This window comes from Acipenser ruthenus, chromosome 14, assembly GCF_902713425.1.
Source record: "Acipenser ruthenus chromosome 14, fAciRut3.2 maternal haplotype, whole genome shotgun sequence".
Lineage (NCBI taxonomy): Eukaryota > Metazoa > Chordata > Actinopteri > Acipenseriformes > Acipenseridae > Acipenser > Acipenser ruthenus.
The window spans coordinates 27,429,381-27,455,100 of record NC_081202.1 but is presented as its reverse complement, the minus strand read 5'-3'; the positions used below and the strand labels follow the sequence as shown (position 1 = coordinate 27,455,100).

The following is a 25,720-nucleotide window of genomic DNA, read 5'->3' as shown; positions in this document are numbered from 1 at the left end:
TGGTTATACACAACAGTCCCTAGTTTTTGAACATTTCCCATCCAAATGTAAATGATACACACATGAGATACAAATGTTTTTAATAATAACCCACTTCAGATGGACCCATTGTTGTTGGATAACTATTATTTTGTCCTTCTAAGGTGGGTGGAAAAGTTTACTATTGCCTATACATTTTATAGTTAATGTTCGTGCTTCAAGCACATAAATACCCACCAAAGGTTTAGCAGTTCCTTAAATGTAAAGGGGACAGAATATTGTATTCAATGGTTTACATGTATGGTGACCTGTAGTGAACACAACACTGTAGTAATGAGAGGTGGATGGGTCATGAAATGGCACTGGCTAAATTCAGGCATGGTGCTAACATGGAGTTTCCCATCACAGCAGTGACCTGAACACCCCATGACATTTAATGCAGGTTCTTTCTTAAACAGAGCTTGTTGAAATATTTTGCACAAATAGCTAATCTATTGCATATGTGCTCTGCTTAGCTCTCCAAAGCACCTTTGGGCAAAGGTTAGAAGTCACTGAGTGGATTTTATTTCAGTTGTTAAATGAGTACTAAGAACTTCTGGTGTTGAGTAAAGGAACCCAGAGCAGAAGAGAAAACTAAAAGGGCAAAGGCCACCAAACACATCTTTATGTGATCTGCGAAGAATGTTTGAAAACATTTGGAAATGATGGATTGTGAGAAGCAAGCAATTAAGAAAGTAAATGGGAGGGAAGCACTACTATCCCAGAAACACATTCCGATGTAGTCTTGGTCAAAGGTGCCTTACACCATTTTTAGGTTCTGGATTGAGTACTTCATTTTGGTACATTACTGTATGACTTCCTAATATGTAACAAAATATATCCTAATTAAACTTCTTAGTAAAATATATGCTTTATGGTTTTTGGATGTTACAAATAACAGTAGCTTGCTGAACATTGGGTCTGATTTTTCTGATTCCATTCCTGGTTTTTGAAATGAGAAACAATGTACATTTTATTAAACTAGAACAAAACAACTAAGCAATATGATTGAACTTCTCTTAAGCACACTTATTAATTATTTCTCATTCAGAATTAACTAGGATGTTTCATCTTTATAATAACTGGAGTTAATCACAAAACGGAGTAAATTATTTTAAAAATGACCCATTACATCCACTGCCAGAAGTCATAAACTAGGAGTGTCAAAAGGCGACTGATTTGGGGGCTCCTGAGTGGCGCATCCGGTAAATGCACTCCACCCAGAGTGCAGGATGCACCCTATAGCTTGGAGATCACCGGTTCAAATCCAAGGGGGAGTTCCCAGGGGGCAGCGCACAATTAGCCAAGTGCTGCCCGGGCAGGGTAGGGGTTAGGTTGGCTGGGGAGTCCTTGGCTCACCACACAACAGCGACCCCTGTGTATGCAATTCAGAACTGCATGGTCCTCTGACACTATAAGTTCTGGATATGGCTGCATGGCGGGCTTGAAGCGTGAAAAAAAGCAGACGGCTGATGGCACTCATTAAGTCGGGGGTTGCAGCGGTGAGCCAGGTCGAATAATAATTGGACATTCCAAGATTGGGAGAAAACTGGAAAATAAAAACAATTTTTTTTTAAAAAAATGAAGACTTTAAGTAGAGTTTAATGATGGAGCTGATTAGAATGTTGTGTTGTTGACCATCAATAATGACCAGTGGCACATGAAACTTTAAGCCAGCACAGTCATTAGTAGTGTCAGTAAAAGCCAATGCCAGTCCACCTCACTGGCCTAAATCTTTTCCACTTACACTTAAACAGCATTTGTTTAATCATTTGTAATTCTATATGGTCCTCTTTTTTTTTTTTTTTTTTTTTAATTTAGTCGTCGCCAATTATTTTTACCCCGGTTTTCACCCCAATTTAGCATGCCCAATTATTATCTGTATCCCCGGCTCACCGCTCGCAACCCCCCCGCCGACTCAGGAAACGGAGGCTGAAACACGCGTCCTCCGAAACGTGCTCCTTCCAAGCCGTCATTTTTCGCACTGCAGATCCACAGCAATGCTACCAGACCTATAGTGCCGGAGGACAACACAGATCTGGCGGCTCCGCTGCAGAGCCACAGGCGCCCTATCGGCCACAGGGGTCGCTGATGCGCGGTGAGCCGTGGATTCCCTTGCCGACCTAAGCCCTCCCTACCCGGGCAGCGCTCAGCCAATTGTGCGCCGCCCCCTAGGAACTCTCGGTCACGGTCAGCTGTGACATAGCCTGGATTCGAACCAGCGATCTCCAGGCTATAGGGGACATCCTGCGAGGAGCGCCTTTACTGGATGCGCCACTCGGGAGCCCCCTCTATATGGTCCTCTTAATAAAATGTTTGTATGCACCACCCAATTCCGACATCTATCCTTCACCACTTTGTATGGAATCCAGAAAAATTATTGGTCCAACTATGAGATGAAATGTTCTCAACTAGGTTGTTAGGTTTTGCAATTCCCATCTTCAGCTTCTGAGCATCTTTTTGGCACCATTACCTGTTCTCCTTCACCCCCCTCCTCTCTCAGAGGACCCTGGGCATTGTATCTTATTGCAGTGCTTATTATATCGGTGTAGTCGGGACCCATAGTCAATACACATGACTATAATGCCTTATACCTGGTTCTAGCTATTAAGTGGGCATTATTCTGGGGGGGGGGGGGGGGGACGGACGGACGGACGGACACAATGCTGCATGTGATAACAGTTATGTGATAAAGATGCTTCTTCAGTAATGTGAACAGTACAGCATGTGGTATTTACATCTGCCACTGCTGAGATCAATGGAATCGACCCCTTTATCTTAAAACAGTACCCAACATGTTTTGAGTCACAATGTTTACCAACAAGATTTTTCCTTTATGTTATCTGCCTAGAGTATAGGACATAAAGAAGTTAATTAATCGGGATCCCATCTTGACCCAGTTTGAGCGACCTATCAAACTTTATCCAAACAACTGATTACCGCAATATTTGGGCAATAGAAGCTGCCACATGATTGTTCAATATCACATGGCAGAATTGGGCCAAATTGGGATTATCATTCACAGATATACTTGTAAAAGAGAAATCATGGTGTTCACGTGGTCCTATTCAATTAATCTGTTTAAGGTTAGTATCCTGGAAGATATTAGTAGTAGGGGTGTGTCAATACTCGTATTTTCTGAGTAATTGCCTTCAAAGATTTGAAGTTGTTAACATTAATTAAATTGAATAAAACATGTTAATTATGTGTTAATTAATAATTAATAATTTGTTTATTTAGCAGACGCCTTTATCCAAGGCGACTTACAGTGAATAGGGTGTATGAACTATGCATCAGCTGCAGATTCACTTACAACTACGTCTCACCCAAAACACGGAGCACAAGGAGGTTAAGTGACTTGCTCAGGGTCACACAATGAGTCAGTGGCTGAGGTGGAATTTGAACCGGGGACCTCCTGGTTACAAGCCCTTTTCTTTAACCACTGGACCACACAGCACCCTATATTGTTATGTGTATTGTTCATATTTTTAATGTTATGTATTCCCAAAGTTACCAATGCTACCCAAATGTTACACATTTAAATGCTGTTACTTTGTATTTCTGTGCATGCATCACAATAAAGGACTGTGCTCAGAAAATAGCATATTTCATAATAATTACGTACTGTCATCATTTGTCAATATTGCCATTTTCTTTAAGAGACCTTGGTCAAAGTGAAAATTACCAGAAAAGTTTGATGCATTTTTTTAACATATTGAAAATCTGCAAAAATATGACACGGCTCCATTCACTCTCTATATCCCATATCCCATAATCCTTTGCATGCAGCATTACCCCTCCCTCACCAACCCTGATCCTTGAGCAACATAACATGACCCCTCCCTTGCCAACCCTGACCCTTCTCTTGCCATATTTTACAAACCTTTTTCTGAAACAACACATCATATGAACCGTCCTTCGCCAGCCTTTCCTCGTGCCACAATCCAATTTCTTGAGCCACAACCTGATTCCTCGTGCTGTATTTTGACAGACTTTTGTCTGAAACTGCGCCTCTTACTAAACCACAGTGTAAAAGAGCCAGGCTTGTTTGAATCCGTGGTTTTAGAGCTTTTAACCTCATCTCACAGACAGGGGTTGATAGAATCTGTAACAGCAGTGTATCACAGAACACTGCCCGTTACACTCTTCTCCCCTTTAACCTGGGCAACCCCCTGCACCACAAGCGAGTGTCTAAACCAAAATGCAAGAGAGTCGGGCTTGTTTGCATTCATGATTTTAGAGCTTTAACCTCATCTGATCTTACTGAGGAGACTGAATAGAATCTGTAATGGCTGTATATCACCCAACACTGCCCGTTACATATGATTAAAAGATATGTGTATCATTGCTTAAGATTTCACAGGAGATAAACACATTTTCTCATGTCCAGTAAAAAAACCTAAGTAGACAGGGTATTTTACTGGCCATGAGGTTCTGCTTCACTGTTTTATTTTCTTGGTGTGGGAGACACAGAGAGTGAATCTCTTATTGGGAAAAAACATGCATAAGCAACATGTTTTCAAATGACCATAGAGGAAGAATTACTAAAGACCTGCTATTGATTCTTCAACCTTGAACTACGAGTTCATATAACCACACCTGCATGTTAGCAATTGCATTTTAATCTTAGAGAGGGTAAATGGCCACAACCAACACAGAATACATATCCATTTAACATATTTCTGATACAAAATTGTGCTTTCTATGATAGGATTTAAAATGCTGTCCTGAAGCAGAAGAACTAATGGCTTCTCATTAGGTGGTGGGACAAATCTAAATTAACCAATGTTCTGATTATCAGTCTCCAGGCTTTGAACCCTTTTTTGTGGCATTCACCAGGTGGTAAATTGCGCCCAGCGCATTTGGCTACAAAAATCTCAAAAAGCTGTTGTACATGTCTTAATGGCAAAGTATTGTTTTTATAAGCTTAGCTGAAGTGAAACAATTCAAGCAACCAGTGCAGAATTTCTAGATTTAGACTGAACATCTTGGGTTCTGCAAGTTACCAAAAAGTGTTACACTAAGAATTGCATGGATTTATAGTGCACCACTTTCAGGGAAACCACTTAATATACCTGAAACTGATTTTAAGTTTTTGAGGACCTTCTGCTTAAGGAACATATCCAAGGGTCTTCTGAAAAATGATTAAATATATGACTTGACCCATGCCTTACCCCCTGCTTTACCCCACACCAATTCCTAACAACATTTAGTAGTGACATTATGTTTTTACAATAGTGATAAACCATAGGTGTTAAATATTTTTTGACAGAAAACTTGCATTTATGGGATATCACATTGGTTTTGTAAAACATGGTCTTGGTAACTCAAATCTATTTACTCGAATGTGTTTTTTTGCACAATTATAATGACAGTAAACTGGCTTATATCTTTTGTGGGATGTTTAAGTGGAAGAGTTTGTTAAATCAAGGTCCATTTTTTTAAAAATAATTGAATATATGTAAGACGTATATATGAGCAGTTTCCAGCAACTAAACCAACCAAAAGCTTGTTTCAGTCCTGAGAAACAGGTAAGGTATGAACTCTACTCTGATTAAACAATTCACTGTTAGTCGTCTGTAAATATACAGTATATGTACACAGTTGGATAATGTGGTGAGCAGGGCTTGCATGAGTCATAGCAAGAATTTTTTTTTATATTTGTACAAAAAGTATTGGAAGCAACATTTAGGAGGACTTTCAGATACTATTCAGAGGCATTGTGGTGACCATCATCATAGTAAAACACTATTTTAGATAAGCAGTAGTTAAGGACACATATTAAGTAAGACCAATTCAGTGCGCATGTAGTGACAGTTATATTATTAACTCATTTTATTTATACCTGGACTGCTCCACCTGGGTGGGAGTTCCGTTTTTCTCAGAGATGCAAGTGCTCTCTGTGTTATCAGCCTGCTGTCTCTGATCCACCTTAATTATATAAAGAGCTGTAATCCATAAACCAACTTGCAGAAAAAAAGCATGCTAATAGTTTCTGTGACAACATTTCTATGTATATATGTATACTGTTTATTCTAAAGCTTTAACAGTAGCGTTTACCCTGGGTTTGGTCTTAAAAATGGAAATTACAGGGGCAATTTGGAAAGGTGCTAAAAGTTAAAAAAAAAAAAAATACAACAACACAAAAGCAAGCCTGGAAAAGAAATACAGAAATGTGACAAAATAAAACTCTACTTCTCCTGACATGCCATAGAAAAAGAAAAAAAAATAGTACATTACATGTTGTACTTAGAATCTCAATGGTACACTTTTTGTATACTTGCACTACACACGTAATAACATACTAGTATAAGTATGCAGCTTTTTGAATGATTAGAGCCTTTTGCGAACTGACTTATTTTTCTTATTTTAAAAACCAATCAATTTGTATTAAAATATGCCGGATTCCAGCAATTTGTAAAATTGAAATTGCGTATAATACAAATGGTAATTCTTGGGGTTTGGGTTTTGAGGTTTGGGGTGAGATGGAGATTGCATTTAGGGTTTATTTTTTCCTGTAGTTTCCGAGCTGAATGGCGGAGCGATCGAAGACACAGCGGAAGGTGATAGGCTGGACCTCCCAGTATGGAACAGGGTTGCTGAAAAGGCTGATACCAGAGTACATGGCCTTCTTTGTGTTGTAGCTTGGAGGGCAGAAGTCTTCCGTCCCGACTGCAGCAATTTTGTTGTTGTGGAGGTAGATGACCTGCGGGAATGGAAGAAGAAAAGAGAGAGAGTGAATTTTACATACTGAAAATGAAACAACACAGTTCCCCCATAACTATGTGGTGGAGCATTTGTCCAATGCCTCCAACTAAGTCACCAACACCTCTTCTTGCAGAGCCTGTAGGTACTGACCAGGCCCACTGCTGCTTAGCTTCTTAGATCTTACAAGATGAGAAACCAAGTGGGTACAGCTGTAGACCATAATTCATTCATTATGATGTTGATTATATTTATCATCATTAATAATAACATTAATAATAATAATAATAATAATAATAATAATAATAATAATAATAATAATAATAATAATTTTTATTATTTTCAAAAGTAGGATTCTTGCCTGGATGTATTTGTGCTCGGGCAGGCCAGGAGGCACACTGACGAGAGCATTGTTATCCAGGTGCAGCTCTCTCAGGTGGGGGACATGAACAAGGGTTGCATTTTCCACTGAGTTGATTTGGTTGAAGCTCAGACCAAGCCTGTAAAATAGGATATTGACACTGTAAACTTACAAATAAAGCACCGTGGACTTCCAAACTACAGTTACATGACACTGAGAAATGGAAACTTTGTTATTCATAACTTCATCCACCTAAATGGAACTACCAAGTTGTATAGTGCAACATATGATTGTCAAACAGTTAAACAGATCAAAGTATAGAAGAGACCTCTGTTTTTAAAGACCCACTAATGGTTTACAGTATATATATGGAGTAATTTGGGCTAAGTGTACTATTGGAGATTAAGCTTTAGTCATTCTCACCAATATTCGGTTCTGAATTCCAATGTTAAGATCATTTTCAAGTACTGGTCACATATACCCCACACCCCTAATAACTTTATAGTAATCTAACAGTACATTTCAAAGTTGGCATCAAAGAACAACATTTGTCAGTTCCTTCATCCAGTAATCCACTTTGAACCTGTCCCCCAACTCAGCACAACTTGCTTTTACCAACTTAAAACCAGGGCTGGTCATTGGTTGAATTTTTAACATGGGTACACTTGAAGAAGTATAATACTACACATTATTACTTGTTGAGATTGTTGAGACCCTTGAGACTGGCAGCTTCTACTTTGGTGATTTTGTTGCCATCAAGATGGAGCTCAGACAATGAGCTGGGAAGACCTGTGAGAGGTGATAACAGAGGTTATTCTTCAGCATGGAGCTGATTTAAAAAAAAGGTTGCTTTCCACACAGAATATCAGCTTTATTTTCTGTAAATAGAATTAATCAGACCTGTTTTTGCCTCATTTAGAACTGACTTGCATTATGCTGAACAAAATTAATATGTATATTACTGGGCTCTGGACACATTCTTAAATGTTTTCTGTAAAATCAATGTGGATAATAATAGACAAGTTTGTGGTAAGAACATACATGCTTGCCAGATTGAATTATGCAGTATAAAAATGCTTTGTGTTATTACTTTAGAGCTTGGTTAAATTTACAATTGACTATACACCTTTAGGAATGGCTGTGATGTTGGTGTCTGAAATCCGGATGTAGGACAGCTTCTTCAGATCTTGGAAGGCTCCATTTTCAATTCCTACACTCTTCAGTGGGTTTGTTCCCAGCTCTGTGGACAACAAAAACAAAAGACACTTTAACTATGCTCACAATTATACCCTCCTATTTAAATTAAAAAGGAAAAATAACAAGTCTTATATGAGATGTAATGTTGAATATTTTTAAATAATAATAATAATAATAATAATAATAATAATAATAATAATAATAATAATAATAATAATAAAATAACTAACGTGCACCCAGCCGTGCATAATAAGGCTATAATTCTATCGAGGGTTTCTGGTGACATAAATCACGAGAGAGCTAACTCGATTGATTTATCAATGTCACAAGAAACCGGAGATACTATTACAAACTTATGTGTACAATTTTAGTGTCTATTTTTGTAACTTTTGAGTTTGGTTCAGGGGCAGCAGCTAGGGCTCCTCCGTTATGTCCCGCATAAACATCAGTTAGTCTCCCTATTCAAACCCTGTGTTACTGCCTTATTCTCTGTCTTGTTTTTTAGTTTCCCTCCATCCTCCCTTCCTCCTCCATACACTGCACCACCTCTGCAACGGTCTCCCTCTGGAGGCAAGTGAAGCTCACTTCCCAACCTTAGAGGCCCAACCGCGGAAGGTTCTCCGCAAGCCAGAGGGAACCCCAGCCAAATCTATCCTAATTCTCTTTCATTTTCTCGTTGTCTCCCACTCTAGGTTCTTCTTAAAGGAAGTAATGGTTCCTTCCCAGCCAGGCTGATTGGTTCGGTCTCACCTCTGTGAGGTTCCCATTTTTAGCATTTAACACAACAACACTTAATCATCTACTTTATGATCCATGAATAAAGTCCTGGAACCTTGCCCGTCATTTGGTGCCACCACATGCCGAGTGTCAGTAAATATTTACGGCGAGCATTTTTCAAAGAGGCCCACTAAGTTACAAAAATGGTATAGGAAGAAAAAATGTGTTTACCCATCACAATGACTTGGGTCATCCCTTCGAATGAGGATTTCTTGATTTTGGTAATCTCGTTCTCATGAATGCGCAGCTCCTGCAGGTTCTTGGGCATGTTGACTGGCATCTCCTTCAGGAAGTTCTTAGACAGGTAAAGTCGCTGCAGTTTCCCCATGGGGGTGAAGGCTTTGGGGTGTATGGTCGTGATTTTGTTGTTGACGAGGATCAGAGCCTGTTAAAGGTGACATTTCTTGTTATGGATTGAGGTCATTTTTGCTTGTTTATTTTCCTATAATGTAACCAAATGTACTGTAAATCAAGAAACTAAAAAGAAATATACCAATACCAAGAATTATAAACAAGTCTGATTGGTTGTTTATTCATGTCCTCATAAATTTATTTTAAGAATAATACATTATTATCATTTTAAACATCCACTGAAAGAAAACAAATTATACAGTACATTGTTTAATACATATGATTATTACTTTTGAGCCCACTGTACAATATATTTGACTGTGACTACTGTTCTGCTGTATTGTACACGAAATTAGCACACACAGGTTTATGTACAATAAAATAAATACAGGACCACATTATAACCTTTTATAAATTTCAAAAGTATAAATCTGCTTTGGGTTTTGCATTTCAACTTAACTATTCAAAAATGTGATTTCCTTTTTTGATTTCAAAGATTTATTATTGAGTATTGACTCAATATAAGTTACGAAGCATTGGAAAAAGTGTACAGTATTGATAATAATGCTTTATCTGTAACGATTTAAAATAATGGACACACATTTGTATGAATTACAGTGTTATAGCTGTTGTTCTTATTGTGCTGCACATGAATTTATTATAAATCTATGGCCTTTTTTTAGTTATTGTGTGAAATTCTATTATAGGTATGAATTTGTGTGTATTACTATGAAAGGGTTAACAGAGGGGCCCAGATGGCATAAAACTCAAACTTAGATGCAGGTGAGGCAAACCTAAGCTGCCAACAGAAAATCTTGTAATGTAATCACTGGATGGAGCCAGAGTTCCCACTCTAATACACTGGGTGTTTTCAAGCCCTTTCCTCCACATTAGCCCTTCATGGTGAACAGGGACGCTTGGAGAGCATGGCAGGTACTGTAAAATGTAAGTGGAACAACACTGACACAGTGTGGTCTAATCGATTTGATTGATTGTTACAACACTACAGATTCACTTTCTGTGTTACAGGTAGGACTCCAAACAGTGTTCTAGGTGGAGATCATTGGATTCAGAATGAAAACAAAGACTGGAAAACCTGAACATAAATAAAGATCTTCTTAATGAGAGGTACACACAGAAAATGTCTTCTAACGCCTATATGGATATCGGGTGCACGGCAATTCACCACTACCACAATTTGTCCCCGCGACCGTTTGTCCCCACAACAATTTATCCCCATGACAATTTGTCCCTATTACTAGATTATTTGTTTATTTAGCAGACGCCTTTATCCAAGGCAATTTACAGAGACTAGGGTGTGTGAACTATGCATCAGCTGCAGAGTCACTTACAATTACGTCTCACCCAAAAGACGGAGCACAAGGAGGTTAAGCGACTTGCTCAGGGTCTCACAATGAGTCAGTGGCTGAGGTGAGATTTGAACCGGGGACCCCCTGGTTACAAGCCCTTTTCTTTAACCACTGGACCACACAGCCTCCTCCGCCTCCTTTGTATATTATGATTCTTACATATTTTAAGAGTCATAACATACGAAAAATGTGTGTACTTTTAAGATGTAGATTGTAGATTGTTCACTTCAACAAGCTAGAGTTGTTGATGAGACTGTTTTTAGTGAGAGCAGTGGGAGGGGGGGCTGCTAAATAAACAAATAATAATATGAATGTTACACTTCCATTATTGATAATAGACTGCCATGTTTTTTTTTGTTTTCTTGTTTTGTGAAGTTAACCAGAGTGAGATGCAAGCGACAGTAGTAAATGTAAATACCAAAAATGCAGTATTTACTACAGTATAAGTTATATAATTTCCAATCAATACTTTTTAGAAATGCTGATAACTATTTGTGATTTCATCTACTGATATTTACTGAACAAAACATTGAAATATTCGTGTAAACGCACGTCTTAAAAGAGTGTTTCTGCATATGGTTTGTTACTATACCCGTTAAGAAAACCAGAACACTTTAAAAACTGACACATATGCAATTGAGAACGTTTCACACTGACAACTGTCACAGTAGTGAATGGTGCAGTTTTCAGTCTACTCCAGAAAGAGTCTGTGCAATTCTTATTTTGATTATCTAATAATTGAATCCACTCTGGTTAACTTAACAAAACAAGAATATATATACAGTATATATACGGGCAGCAGTGTGGAGTAGTGGTTAGGGCTCTGGACTCTTGACCAGAGGGTTGTGGGTTCAATCCCCGATGGGGGACACTGCTGCTGTACCCTTGAGCAAGGTACTTTACCTAGATTGCTCCAGTAAAAACCCAACTGTATAAATGGGTAATTGTATGTAAAAAAAATAATGTGATATCTTGTAACAATTGTAAGTTGCCCTGGATAAGGGCGTCTGCTAAGAAATAAATAATAATAATAATATATATATAAAAGTTGTTCTCGCAGATTATCAATAACTGAAGTGTAACATTCATAAAGCCCCCCCCCCCCCCCCCCCCGCATCACTGCTCCAGGTGACCCACTAAAAACATCAACTAGCTTGTTGAAGTGAACGATCAACAATTTCTATGTGGTTACACAGTCAACATCTTAAAAGTACACACACATTTTTTTGTATATTTTGACTCTTAAAATATGTACATCTAGTAATAGGGATGAATTGTCATGGGGACGAACTGTCCTTGGAATGGATTGTCGGGGAGATGAATTGTCGTGGGGACGAATTGTCACTGGGACAAATTGTCGCAGGGGTGAATTGTCTGGGACGAATTGTCATGGACCCATGGATATCACCTGCGTTATGGGGGTTACAGTAATAATAAAGTACTGAGTTATGTAACCTACAAAGTACAAAAAACATTTGTAATATCCTACTCATGAACAGAAGGTACCTTAACTTTTGAAGCATATAGTCACACAAGTAGCTTTTCCATAAAAGATTAAAGGTCATATTTAATTGGCACCGTGTTTTCTCGAAGATAAGACAGTGACCAGTTGTATATAGATTTAATACCCCATGCTTAGCTTAGGTGATCACATATAAATCATGTCTGTGCCTAACCCATGTATCTAAATCATTTACTAAATCATCCCAGTAACAAGCTCAAACAGTGCATTTGCTGTTCTTTGAGATGAGGGCAGGTCAGTACCTGAGGTTACAGTGCAACCACTCAGCCATAAATAAAATGGTTTATTTTTCTAGGTGCACCATTCAGATGTTCCTGGTGTTGCACACGTGCAAAGATGCCCATATGTGGGCCCATCTTTCACCACTCTGTATTTCTTTCAAATTGAAACGTGATTTGATTTTGAAAATCTGACAGTGTAAAGAGGTAATGTAAAATAGCATATTACTACATTTAAAAACACTTAAAATAACACACATCCTGTGACCAAACGGATACATTGTATAAAGTACACTATTTACATTGTTTTATTTAAAAGTTGAGCAGAATTTTTCCACTTCAATTGTTTGTGTGAAAGTGCTTAACAAGTACATTATGCTCTATAAATACCAAGTTTGTTGCTAGTGGCACATATAGACAAAAGACAAATAGGACTCCAAGAACTTCTTATTTTTCAAACCACGGGGTTAGTAATTGATATTTCCCAATTTGGGGGGGGGGGGGGGGGAATATTCCATGTCAATGGCATTTCTCCATAAGATTCTAAGGAGATTACAGGAAATATGGTAATTGTTTTCCTTAATCTCTTGTACACTGGCTTTGCCAAAGAGAATCTGACCAAAAAATAGACTTCATCTTACATGTAAAATATGTAGGTTCTTGAAGTCAAACTCTCTGATTTCAGTGATTTTGTTGTTCTGCAAGTCCAGAAGAGATGCATCCGAGGGGATATCAGCCGGCACATTCTTCAGACCTGAAGTGGAAAAGAAAAACTGTTCATAAATGCCTATGTGGTTCAGAGCAGATGTGACTCAGTTTGTACACTTATTATTTTTTATACAGTAATGTCTATGGAATTCAACAGGCTTTGATTTTAACTTGCGTAAGAAAAAGAGAGTTGTTATTTTAGATATGATCAGTTGTTTACTGCTAGCATGTTACCTATTATATGCATTTAATTCTGTATGGCATTGCATAGTTTAGTTTAGTTTACTGTGCTACATAGAGCATCTGTTTTTATTTATTTATTTATTTATTTATTTATTTGCAAACTGTATATTAAAATAATCCTTACTTTTCTTTATGTCTTTGAATTATAAAACAGGGTGGTTCAGTTTATAATACTTTAAATATCCAAAATGAGTTGAATGGGCTTACAGGAGGAAATGATTCTGTTTTTAGGTGTAACTAGAACTGTATGCTTGTGTCTTTTTTCTGAATCTCTCTGAATCTCTCATTTCCCAGTGACCTCAGGACTTGACTTGTTTGTTCCAATAAAATGTTTTATTACTTTGCTATCAGACAACTAAACTACAGGAAACTTTTTGTTTTTGTCTTCCAGCTGGTAATACTCTCCCAATAACGCAGTGCTCTTAATACAGTCACAGGGAAACCTGGGGGATACATATTAATGCATGGCTCTGAGTGAATGCAGTAATGCAGAAAAAAGACACGGCAATGGAATGAATGAACAGTTTTGAATGAATGATATTTGCAAGTATACGAATTAGATGAATGTCTAATGCCAGCGGGCAGGAAAAATGGCCACCTCCCCCTAGACAAGGCACGCTGCAAGGTGAAAGCAGGGGAGGAGGACCAAACAAACGACAAACGATAAGGACCGTAGATGAAGTTGGTATTTATATGGTTCGATGATTACGTATTTGATTCGGGGTGTTTACTCCTTTCAGAAATACAACTAGGTTTCCAAAGTGAACTAAAACAGAAAATATTTTCATTACAGTGTAATTTATGTCATTGAAGTGTCATTTATGTAATCCAATCCCCACAAATACCTTTTTAAGTATATTTTAAACACTATTACAAACTAAAAGCACGATAATATCAGAGACTTACCCTTGACCATCGTGATATCAAAAGCCTCAGCAGTCCTGGCGTATCTTTTGGTCAGTAGCTTATTGTGAAGGTGGAGGTGGCTTACATTGACCGAAAATGAGCGATCAACAGACACAGCACTCAGCAGCAGGACAGGCAGAGGCAACGTAAAGTGAAACTGCACTGCTTACCTTTTAATTTTAACTTGTATTCCTTGTCTGATGTAAAAAAAAAAAAAAAAAAAAGAAACCCTTTTCCTTTCTCCTTTAATGCATATACAATAAAAGTAATGGCTCCATGGATTGAGGTGACAGTGCTATGTGAGTACAATCAATAGCACACGTCCTGTCAACCTGTCCTCTGTGGGAAATTGTATATAATTCCCTGTGAGCTTTAGCAGGGCTTTTTTGTGTGTAAATCATAGTTTATTAAATAGGTTGCAGTTAAAGCTGAATGACATAGTTTAAAATAAATAGTTAATACTCTAAAGTAGGGGTGTCAAACATATGGCCCGCAGGGCAATTTTTGCTGCCTGCTAGGCTTGGTGGAGAGGAAGGGCAGCAAGCGATTGGCTGTGCTGGACCTCAATCAGCAGGTGGGCGGGTCTTGACCGAGTGTCCGTCAGTTTAAAAACATCCGCGTGAGATGGTTTGGGGCGACTGCAACGCCATGCCAGAGGGGAGCGGCGTATACTCGGGAGGAGAGAGTCCGCTCGGTAGGAACAAACGCTACGCAACCCGGAGACTGCAAGCGGTGCTTGTGAAGGCAATGCCCAGCCAAGGCCGTATGGAGCATCACGAGTCGTTGTATGAATACCGGCTCATGAGTAGGTCAGTTAGGGGATAGTGATCCCATGTGATGTATAGCGAGGGTTACGTAGTGTAGCTGGTTCCTGGAGCGGGACGCCTCGTGTATAAGGCTAGCGCTCGCCCTCTGGGGCTCCTTTTATTTGTAGTTTTTGTACTGTGTTTTATTTTGCCTTTTGTACAGCTTGCTGTATGTGTCCTCTGTGCATTACCATGGCTGGTAACGTCACATGACCATATTTATTTTGTTTCTGTTTTGTATTAATAAATCCTGCGCACCTGTGCCGGCGTTTTAACTCCACCCCCCAATGTCTCTCTGTGTTGCTTAAGCAGCGGTGACCCACACACGTGACATGAGACCCTGTCACATAGTGACATTTCCATTAAGCCAATCACAGCTCACAGAGGTAGTAAAATAGCCAATCAAATAGCGCACAGGATCCGTTTCCTCACGCACATAATTTTGATTAGGATAACGAAGCGAAGGCTTGTTTAAACTATTTATTTTACTTTGTGTAAAATTTAAAATCAGTAGCGAAAAAGTAATTGGAGATGTCATGGAAGTGAAAGGTGGAGGCAGAACACAGTATATTCCAAAATCATTAGCCAGATGATTATTTTTTCACTGAATAATTTTGACGACAAGACAACATGTCTGATTTGCTGTGGAACGGTTCCAGTTATGAAAGATTATACCATCATACAACATCACTATGATACGCTGCACAAAGCAATGTATTTTGAGTTTACTGGAAATTAAAGAAGCTATGGAGTCTCAACAAAAAGAAAGGACATTTTTAACTTCAAGAAGCTATGGAAAGAGCAGAATTACTTTACTAACTGGTAGGATTACAACAGGGGGTGCACCATATATGACTAAGCAAAAGTGGACTGGCTAGCAGAGTGCTGGAAAAAAATTTATGAAAGAAATGCAGAGGTACCCATTTTCTTACACTGGATTCTGCATCAACAGGCATTATGTGGAAAAGTTGCAGAATTAGAACACGTAATGAGCATTGTTATCAAGTGTGCGAGAAAAGAAGTCAAGTGTCCTGACATAATACATAAAAAGGTACATTTCAAAGTGGTGCTGTTTACTGTTTCACATTTTCACAGCTTGTCAGTATCTTTTTTTTCAGTGTTGTTAAAAACATTACATTTTGGAATATAAGTTAAATATTGAAAGTTAGCATTATATACTCAGACATCTTTTTTTACTGTGAGATTTCCATTGAAAGTAAAATACTATTTCCACCGTTATATTACATTTGTGATATTGAGTTTTTTTTGCCTGTTCTAGGAAATCTGCTTTTAGTTAATGTGTTTTGTGTAAAGTAGTATATTTGAGCATATTAACCTACATACAATTTATATAGACAATTTCATGTAAATTACAGTGTGTATATATATATATATATATATATATATATATATATATATATATATATATATATATATATATATATATATATTTATTTATATTTCTTTTTTTACTTCACTTAAATGGCCCTTGCTGCCAGATTTTTCCATTCAAACAAATTTTCATAACCAAGTAATTCAGCAAGATGTATTTATTTTGCGTTAGGTAATCAGTGAATCAAACGAACAAATCTGTTGAATTGATTCACTAAACTGAATAAATCAAATGAATTGAGTCAGTAAAAAGAATTGAACTGCACATCACTAATTTCAGGCCAGAAAAAGAGGTTTAAATAGCGCGCGTATCAATGGTTAAAGCCTGGTGTCCAAACAAACTAATTATCGCTCACTTTAACGTGCATAATTATCACCCTTTAGTAAATACGGTGTGAATGAAGCTCATCTCATTATTCAGAGAGGGCTGTCTCATTTAAATACATTATCATGCATTACCATACACATATCATTCTGATTACCATAGTATGGCACAATAAAATGAGTGTGCACCATAATATGCCCACTATTTTGCATGATAATTAATAAAATTGCAATAGTAAATACGGAAAACGTTAACATGTATAGTAATTGCAATTATCATGCACCATAAAGTTTAGCGCCCTTTCGTAAATGAGGCCCTTTATATATTAACAGGTGGTGGGATCTGTTGAACAACAAGCTACTGTGTTTACAGAGTGAATGTGGGATTTGAGTGCCTTTGATCATATTTACAGTGGGCTTGGCACATAAGGGCTATCAGGAATTGGAGCATCTTGATGATGTATTTGAGGGGCAGGAATAAGTCTTGATGTTATGCTCTGCAATGCTGTACATACACACTACTAAAGAGATGTTCATTAGGTCCTTTACCAATAGTCAAACTTGCAATTCAATGTTTTGTATTATCTGTCTGTTTCCCCAAATTATTTTTGTTCTGTTTTAGTGAGCTTATTTTGTTAATTGTTTATTTTTAGAGTTTATTTAATTAAAATTACACCCTATAGGCAATTCATACCCCTTAAATAAAAACATATACAGGTTATATAAAAGTCTTTTTTTCTCTAGTTAGTGGAGCTAATAGCTATGTTATGTTTTATGTATTAGGTAATTTTAACAAGTTTGATGGCTGGGCCTCCGCTTAGACCATTAGAAGCTTTTATGAAGAAAAAAACTTTATCGCCTCTTCCCCATAAAACATGAACATCATCCAAGAGGTCTGGAGAACATATCTGTTCTGAGACTTCTGAATGCCAAGATTGCCTAAGAAGATGTGAATTCAGAGTTCTTCCTGGGCCCATTTCCTCTGACCCTGAAGCATGACTCATATGAGGTAATGGAATGGTTTCCTCTTATATCAGCCTGTCTGCCCTGCTTTTCTGCCAAGATATATATTTGTTATTAAATTCTGTGTTCCATTTCAGTGTTTTGAGAGTTCTAAAGCAACTGAGACTGAAGCAATTGAAGCTTTCTGTTTCTACAAACCAGGTACAGTATCAAAAGCTATGTTAACAACACTGATATGTTACCAACACTGATACCAAAATAATGCTCTCTATCCATTGTAGCAGTAAAACTTAGTAGAGTGCTAAAGCGGTTGAGATCCAATAAATCCCTATTTTTTTCACTGCCTTTCTGAGGTATATTTTCCCAGCCCTGAATTTCATGCAAATGGTATTCTCTGTTACCACTTGTAATATTATATTATATTATATTATATTATATTATATTATATTATAATCATAAATGTATTCAAAGAGCAAGGAAACAGCTTGAAGGAAGCCAATTGATCTAAAATCATTCAGTATGGCCATGATGCTGCAGTGTCTCTCATTAGCAAAATCTGTGTGATGTGACATCTGCAAAGGTGTGGCGAATACTATTTTTTAAAATTTATTTATTTATTTATTTTGAAAATTGGGATAACCATTATAGAAAATAATGAAAGTAAAAACATTTCTATAGCTACACTTCTCTGGACTATTAGTAAGACCTCCTAAAATAAATTCAAAAAGATACATTCAACCTTTATATATTTACATATTAGATCCTTACATATTCACAAATAGATTGCTGTTTTACAAAAAATTACAATCTTATGTGCACATGAAGTACCTCCAATAAGAAAATCATTGGTTGTCATAAAAATGTGCATACAACATTTTCACACAGACAAACCGATCAAAACACTAAACATTAGAAAGGAGAGAAGAAAGTCTGGAACCAGTGACATGCATCTGATTGGCATGAACTCTAAGATCTCAGATGGGCATGGAAAACCAAACATTTGTTTAATTTTAAAACATGATATCTGGTACAACACCAAGTTAAAGTTCCCAGTTTGTTTGCCTTACTTTCAGGAAGTATGTTACATGTACTAGTTCATTTAATCTCAGAAGTGTATTTAGGGTCAAACATGCTGCAGTCAGTCAATAGTGGAAAAGGGGAAAAGAAAGCATTGAAGCTGTGAGGACAATTTCACTATGTGGGTGAAATGACCAAGAAAGGATCAAACAACTTGAAGGTAAAGCTTGGAAACAGATTTCTTTGTCAAAGTATAAAAACCTGTGTTGGAATTATTTATTTAGTTACAACCACTTCAAGTGATTTTAAATACAAGGTGAAGGGGAAGGTTAGCCATAAAAGTCCTACCTAAATCTGAGCACTGGATCACCCGGAGATGGCACTGACATCCAAAGGGACAGACCGGCCCTTCAGGTACATCTGGTCTCTCAATTGGTGGCCTTGGCCCAAATACCTTGACTTCAGTATCTTCTTTTCCAGACCCCTCATCTTCCAACATGAAATCCAGGAAGCCTGTTTGGCGAAAGGGTTTTGCACAGGCAACTGTGGCCAACAGCAGGAGAAGGATGGTCGATTTCATGATTGAGATCTCACAGACGACACAGAGCTTGAGAAGACCTAAAAGGAAATGATAATGTTACAGAGTGCAAGGGGAGACTGGATCACCACAATATACTCTGTTGGGTCTGACTTTGACAAATATTTTTATAGGTGTATTTGTTGAGCTACTCAACTGATGTAAAATGAGGCAGAGAGGCATAACACTGTGCACGGTGGTACAGTCATCTCTATGTCCTAAGCCTGCAGATACAAGCACAACAGAGAATATTCCACAGGACAGAAAACGCACAGCATTTCTTGAATGCTTTTCCTGACAATGTGAAATATGAAATAAAATCAGTGTGCATCCCTTCTAAAAGAGGTGCAGTGCTGTGTCATGTAATAAGGACCACACATTTTTAGACGGATTTACGTGGATAATGAATCTGAAGAATAAAAAAGCTAGCCAAAAATGTTGATCCAATCTAATTTACGAGAAAATACCTTTTCTCTTCCCATCCACACCATGTGTGTCATTCACAATGGAAGACAAACCAATGAGAATATCCAGTCCTTTGAAGGCAATGCATTTGCTGTCATAGAAATAATACTGAAGCACTTATTGTACTTTTCTAAACTGTTTGGCAGGAGACAAATGCACATGTTTCCCAGCTGAACAACCAGGCTCAGACTTCTATCTGGTTTGCTTGTGGTGAAATTTGCTTCTAAGCTAGACGGATTTGAGATCAAACCTATCAAATGAATTGTCATGTGTGGTGTTAAAAAATAAGCCACTCCTGCTTGAAAGAAATGATACACCAGCAGCTATAATCTATAAGTGCGACCCAACAAGTAGAATGCAAATAAGTTCAGTCACTATTAAGTAACAAACAGAATTGTGTAATTCCACTAAATGCATTACTTCTTATTTTGAGCGTGGTAATAGTAATATTTTGTCAATTAAATCAGTGAATTATGCATCCATTTGAAAATGCAGTATATGCATGTATGTACACCTGTATGCTACTTAAACCTTCTTTCTGTGCCTGAAGTGAATCCCAGTGAATTTAACACCCAACAGGTAATGACATGTCTAAAATAAAAACTGCTGAAATTTTATTTTGTGTTTTACTCACTGAAAATCACACAGCTGTTTTGCAACAGAAATGTTAAGTTTTAAAATATCTCTTTTATTAGATCGTTTGGATGTCTGAGTGACATATTGGCATTGCATCATAGATAGCTGATGTGGTTTCGCTACATAACAACGCTCTTTAGAAAATGAATTTGAAATCCTGAAGATAAATGAATTACATGCCAATTTTAAACAAATATGGTTTTAGTCAGTATTTAAACTCCCTAAGATATATACTTCTTGAAGTAAACTGTGGGTTTCGTGGTTAGCAGCAGTAGTTGGTGGTTGGAACACACATTTACTGTGTCCTTGTTGGTATCCCTAGGTCTAGAGCTAGTTCATAAATTCATGTTTGGGATTAGTACAAGCCTAGTGTGTGGCATGTCACTGGATGCAGGCTGTTTCAGCTTTGTAACATTTTGCCCCAAGATTGTGTTTTTTTTTTAAATTTTATTTTAATTGAATACTTTCTACCATGTTCCCTGAATATAGGAAAACTATCAAATTCAACCTGGATAATTTTATTTTGCTATCTCTCTGTTTTAACCTATTATTCACTCACCTATTACATCTCTAGTTTCCAAAAACGTATAATATACCCTTGGTCAAGTAGTTTTCCTCATATCACTAAATATTTTAAATGTCTAAACTAATGACACCCTATCATTGAACACAGAAACAGCTGGTATTGAATACTTTTAACGTCTTGGTCTTGGTGGCTCCAACAAATGTCACAATATCCTGAGAATCCCTCAAAGAAACTATTCAAGCTTCACATTAACCTGTTTTAACAATTGTTGTATTTTATATTAGTTAATAGTTAGAATACATCGATTGAGATGTGAATTAGGTTACTATCACCTCATATTTAAGGATGTTCAGCTCATTTTGTCAAGCCAGCTGTGTTCTTCTTTGCAGAAATACATAATAAGTTATTGCCTTAAGGCTAATACATTCCCAAATTGCAAATCACTTAGGAACCTTATATGTTGTGGAAAATGTTTAGTCCTTGTTGGTTTTGAAACAAATAATTTGTACTAGTTGCATGCATCATTATAATTCATGCCTGAATAAGCCATTCTTTATGTAGCTATTTGTTCTTACTTGAATGATGCAACATCCACAGAGCAGATGATCGGTCAATGTTGGGGTTTCTAATCCATATTTTTACATACAATTGCATTATTTTTTTACATTATTTTTACATACAGTTACCCATTTATACAGTTGGGTTTTTACTGGAGCAATCTAGGTAAAGTACCTTGCTCAAGGGTACAGCAGCAGTGTCCCCACCTGGGATTAAACCCACGACCCTCCGGTCAAGAGTCCAGAGCACTAACCACTACTCCACACTGCACTGTTTCCTAATATACAGGTAACTGTTTTAATAGGATTACTAATTCAAAGGTTCAAGGACATTTAATATAGTGCTCCGTTGTTATCTGACTATTAAATAATGCCAAAAGGGGCCTCTCTTATCCTTTTCCATATTATTACTGTGATTGCTGCAGAATACCAACAATTTCCTAGAAGTATAAAATCATGGTTTCAGGTGACGGAAGTCTGGGAACATCAATTGTTATGAAGCTTATCAATGGATGACTGGCAGTCAATATAACCCTCAGAACCATACAAAGGCTGTCAAATGAACTCAACACAAAGTTAAACAAAAAACAATTACAGTAAAATCAAGCATAAACAGAAGGTATTACTTCATATTGCCTTTCCACAGATAATGCTGGTATTTTTACAGTCAAACTTCACTTATAAATCTTTCCTGTGTTTCTCTGCCCTTCAGGCACAGTCTGTTTAACTTGCTGTCTGTATTGTAAGTAGAATTCTATGACAACGGATAATTATTATTATTATAACAAAAAACATCAGTCTTTTCTGTTAGTTCTGGCCTGGAATGCATGCACCAATCATTGTCAAAATCTTTGCACAGCTTTTCCACAGCATAATCACTTTCCAAATGTAGCCAACTCTATGCTGCCAACTCTCACTCATTTTGGGGTGAGGCTCATACTTTCTGTAAACGTTTCTTGCTTTGACCTTACTCGAAATTATGATTGTATTCTAGAGGATATAGAACATTTTCTAGTACACTTTATTTGAGAAACCATCATATTGAGTGCTTACAAATGGCATTTTTCCAGTAGTAGTTTTCCAGTAATTTTTCAAAGGAGCCCCTCCCATTATTTTTAGTATCCTCAGGCATAACTGTTAATATACAGGACTAATAAGTAAAATGCATTTTATTTTCTTTCATGAACAAAATAATAACTAGCCACAAATATATTTATGCTTTATTTCTAAGTTTACAAACTCACTCTATAATAGATCCAAAGAAAAACAATGCTCAAAATGTTGATTACATAACAGTATGTCCTCCTGTCTTTCTGTTTTTCCTTTCTGCTTATACATGCATGTGGATAGTCATATGAAATGCTTTGATAAAAAAGCTCAGATATACCTAATTTACACAACATTAGCAAACAATATTATCTTAATCAGTTAGCATGTAACTAAGTGTTTAGACTTTTTATTTGTCAGATACACTGGTACCTTAACCAATAACTTTGCAAAGTGACTGGCTACCAGTTTTGACATGTTGTGCAGAGATTACATTCAGCTTTTTGAAAACCTCTGCAAGAACTAATATTAGCCCTTTTGCCTGCATGGTCACCAAAATAATAATAATAATAATAATAATAATAATAATAATAATTTACACTCCCTGGTAAAAATATGAAAACACAATCCATCCATTTGAAAATCAGAATGCAATTTTAGCTTCATACATCTCATCAGCACTCACTCTTTACCCATTAATTCCAATAACCACATTATTTGCTGATTTTTTTATTAAAATGGTAACACCACACATTTCTTTGTGCAAAAAATAACATTTTAAAAAGTGGCATGCACTGACTTTATTAAAAAAGGCACCAATGCAGGAGCCCTATTATTTCAGCCGGCACTAAGCCATTTTGCTGTAGTTTGCAAAAAACAGATTCTCCTTGCCCTGCTTGCAAAAAAGCTGCATGCACAGTGAGTGCTGTTACTTTGATAACAAGAAGCCATACCTGTGTCTTTTTCCCAAATCCAGGAGGGGGAGGGGGTTTGTAGTGCAGCTCTCAAGGCCGATGTGTAATTGCACTAAAAAAGTGTTCAGCCAAAGCAAAGCAGGTGTGTGGAGCTGAAGGAGGAGGTGGGGGCAGAGAAAGGGTGGGTCCCGTTAGTCCTTTTTCAATGGATGACAATTGGTAGATAACTCCCTCTGTACTCCCTTTCTAAAGCACAGTTTGAAACACAAGAAAAAAAAGAAGGCAAGTCTCAGTCAAGGAACAAAACACAAGCTGACACCCACACTACATCATATGGTAATGATACGTCCTCTGTCTCTAAGCCAAGAACACTTTATCAGCTTCCCCCCCCCCCCTCATTTGGGGGGTTTAATTCTTCACAAATCCCAGACTGCTGTGCTTGTGAACACAGACCTGCCAGATGGGATTTAGCAAAGACTTTAGTTTTGTTTTGTTTCTCTTTGTTTATCTGGACAGAATTACTAAGTCTGAATAGCCGCCTCTTGTTTCAATGAAGAAGGGGAGGGATTCCAGAATGTACACATTTTAGCCATAGATGGTGAATTTTGCAATCTGGGGTCTCACTTTGGTGGGTTAGGCACATTTGTGCTGGTGATTTAAAATACTAGGACCCTGAATTAGACTGGCCTAATCATAATTCCCCATGGTAATCCAGCAATTCTACTTGATATCAAAGTAGGGCTAGAATTTATGCTAATCTTTCAATATTTAAAAGCAATAGTAGACCAGAAATTAACAAAGTAACAAAACTCACTATAAAAATCACACATGAATAGGATGTGTAGAACAATTGTATAGTGTGGCAGAAGTGGGCTTGTCAGGGTACAGCAGGAGGTGAGGGATAGTACAAATACTGCATATAGTTTTGACAAATCAATGGTATTGCCACACACATACTGCTGTGTTCAAACAGTAGTTCCCAATCTCCCAAAATGGCCAACGGAGCTAAGAAAGAAAACTGAACTCCAATACCCAGAAATACTTGCAACGTCACTCACAGTGCCCACTGGGAGGAAGAGGCAGATAAAGACTGACGTCAGGGGAATGGAGGAGAGAGCAATAACTTCACTTACCTGTGGAACAAGGGGACGGATCCATGCATTATGGAGACTAAGTCATTAAAGAACCTGTGAAAGGTAATTCCCAAACATAACTTACTTTCCTTGATGGTATCAAATAAGGAAATGTTCACCGCCGTGTGAAAACAATTGCTCTCCTAAAACTCTGTAGTGATATGGAAATAGTCGCTTTATGGGCATAAACTTGCTCCTGCTTCGTGGTTCAAATGCACTGGATTGGATTAATAGAAACTGCAAATACAATTAAACCGTCTCACTGTTGCTATATTCAAGAGCGCTGGATTGTTTGTTTATATACGTGAAAACGACTCACCCACCCTGTATGTTAGAGAGGGTGTTCCCATACAAGTATAGTCAGCGCTCCTGTGGAGTTAGGTGTTTGTTTTGTTTTGTGTTGTTTGTGCTTGGAAACCACGGGGAAACAAAGCGCAACCGCGCTCAAGGTAAGAGATTTAAATATTTGTTGTCAGAGTCAGTTTTGGGTTTTCTCTACCTTTGTATTTTTGTGCTTGGCTGGAAAGAATAATATGATTTAGAATCTCCCACGTGAGTGCAGTGTGGGGCTGTTTGTGTATGCTGAACAACGTTTTAAGCCAAGTGACCAAATAACTGGCACAGAGAAAACACAGTGAAAATAAGAATAAAGGAAGTGTAAGCTGGAATTGTACTGGGGCAGGCTATAATTGAATCTTCTGGGACATACTCTACTAACCTTACACACTGATTCACCAGCGTCCACTAGAGGGCAGTGAGAAGTACTTACTTGATCTCCTTCACTGTAATAGAGACCAGTACCCCCTGCTGGACCTGTAACATAGAAACACACCACAGTTTAATTACTGAAAGATATGGTGTCCTGGAAATAAATAGAACAGAAAAAGAGGACTGTATTAAAGACTACTTACCTGACCAGACCAGGTTACGAAACAGACTGGTATCCAATTATGAGAAACTGGAGCCTGGACTAAAATAAATAATATT

The 25,720-nt window shown here is 37.5% G+C and overlaps 1 protein-coding gene across 1 annotated transcript; it reads right to left on the bottom strand.

The window, feature by feature from the left end:
- Window positions 1-4,622: 4,622 nt before the first annotated feature.
- On the bottom strand, window positions 4,623-23,897 carry LOC117420002 (decorin-like). The gene is made up of 8 exons (XM_034033488.3): window positions 23,640-23,897; window positions 19,227-19,496; window positions 13,161-13,273; window positions 9,230-9,443; window positions 8,211-8,324; window positions 7,780-7,873; window positions 7,085-7,223; window positions 4,623-6,724 (listed from the first exon to the last, which is right to left on the bottom strand). The coding sequence occupies exons 2-8, from the start codon at window positions 19,456-19,458 to the stop codon at window positions 6,524-6,526; spliced, it is 1,107 nt and encodes a 368-aa protein (XP_033889379.1). The 5' UTR covers window positions 19,459-19,496; window positions 23,640-23,897; the 3' UTR covers window positions 4,623-6,523.
- Window positions 23,898-25,720: the final 1,823 nt, after the last annotated feature.

What these genes read in the sequence shown, in the direction of transcription:
- LOC117420002 (XM_034033488.3), bottom strand. Translation starts at nt 19,458, where the DNA reads ATGAAATCGACCATCCTTCTCCTGCTGTTGGCCACAGTTGCCTGTGCA. An exon ending in GATCCAGTGCTCAGATTTAG is followed by an intron (nt 13,274 to 19,226) that starts GTAGGACTTTTA and finishes TTTCCACTTCAG; the next exon opens with GTCTGAAGAATGTGCCGGCT. An exon ending in GACCCAAGTCATTGTGATGG is followed by an intron (nt 8,325 to 9,229) that starts GTAAACACATTT and finishes TGTTGTCCACAG; the next exon opens with AGCTGGGAACAAACCCACTG.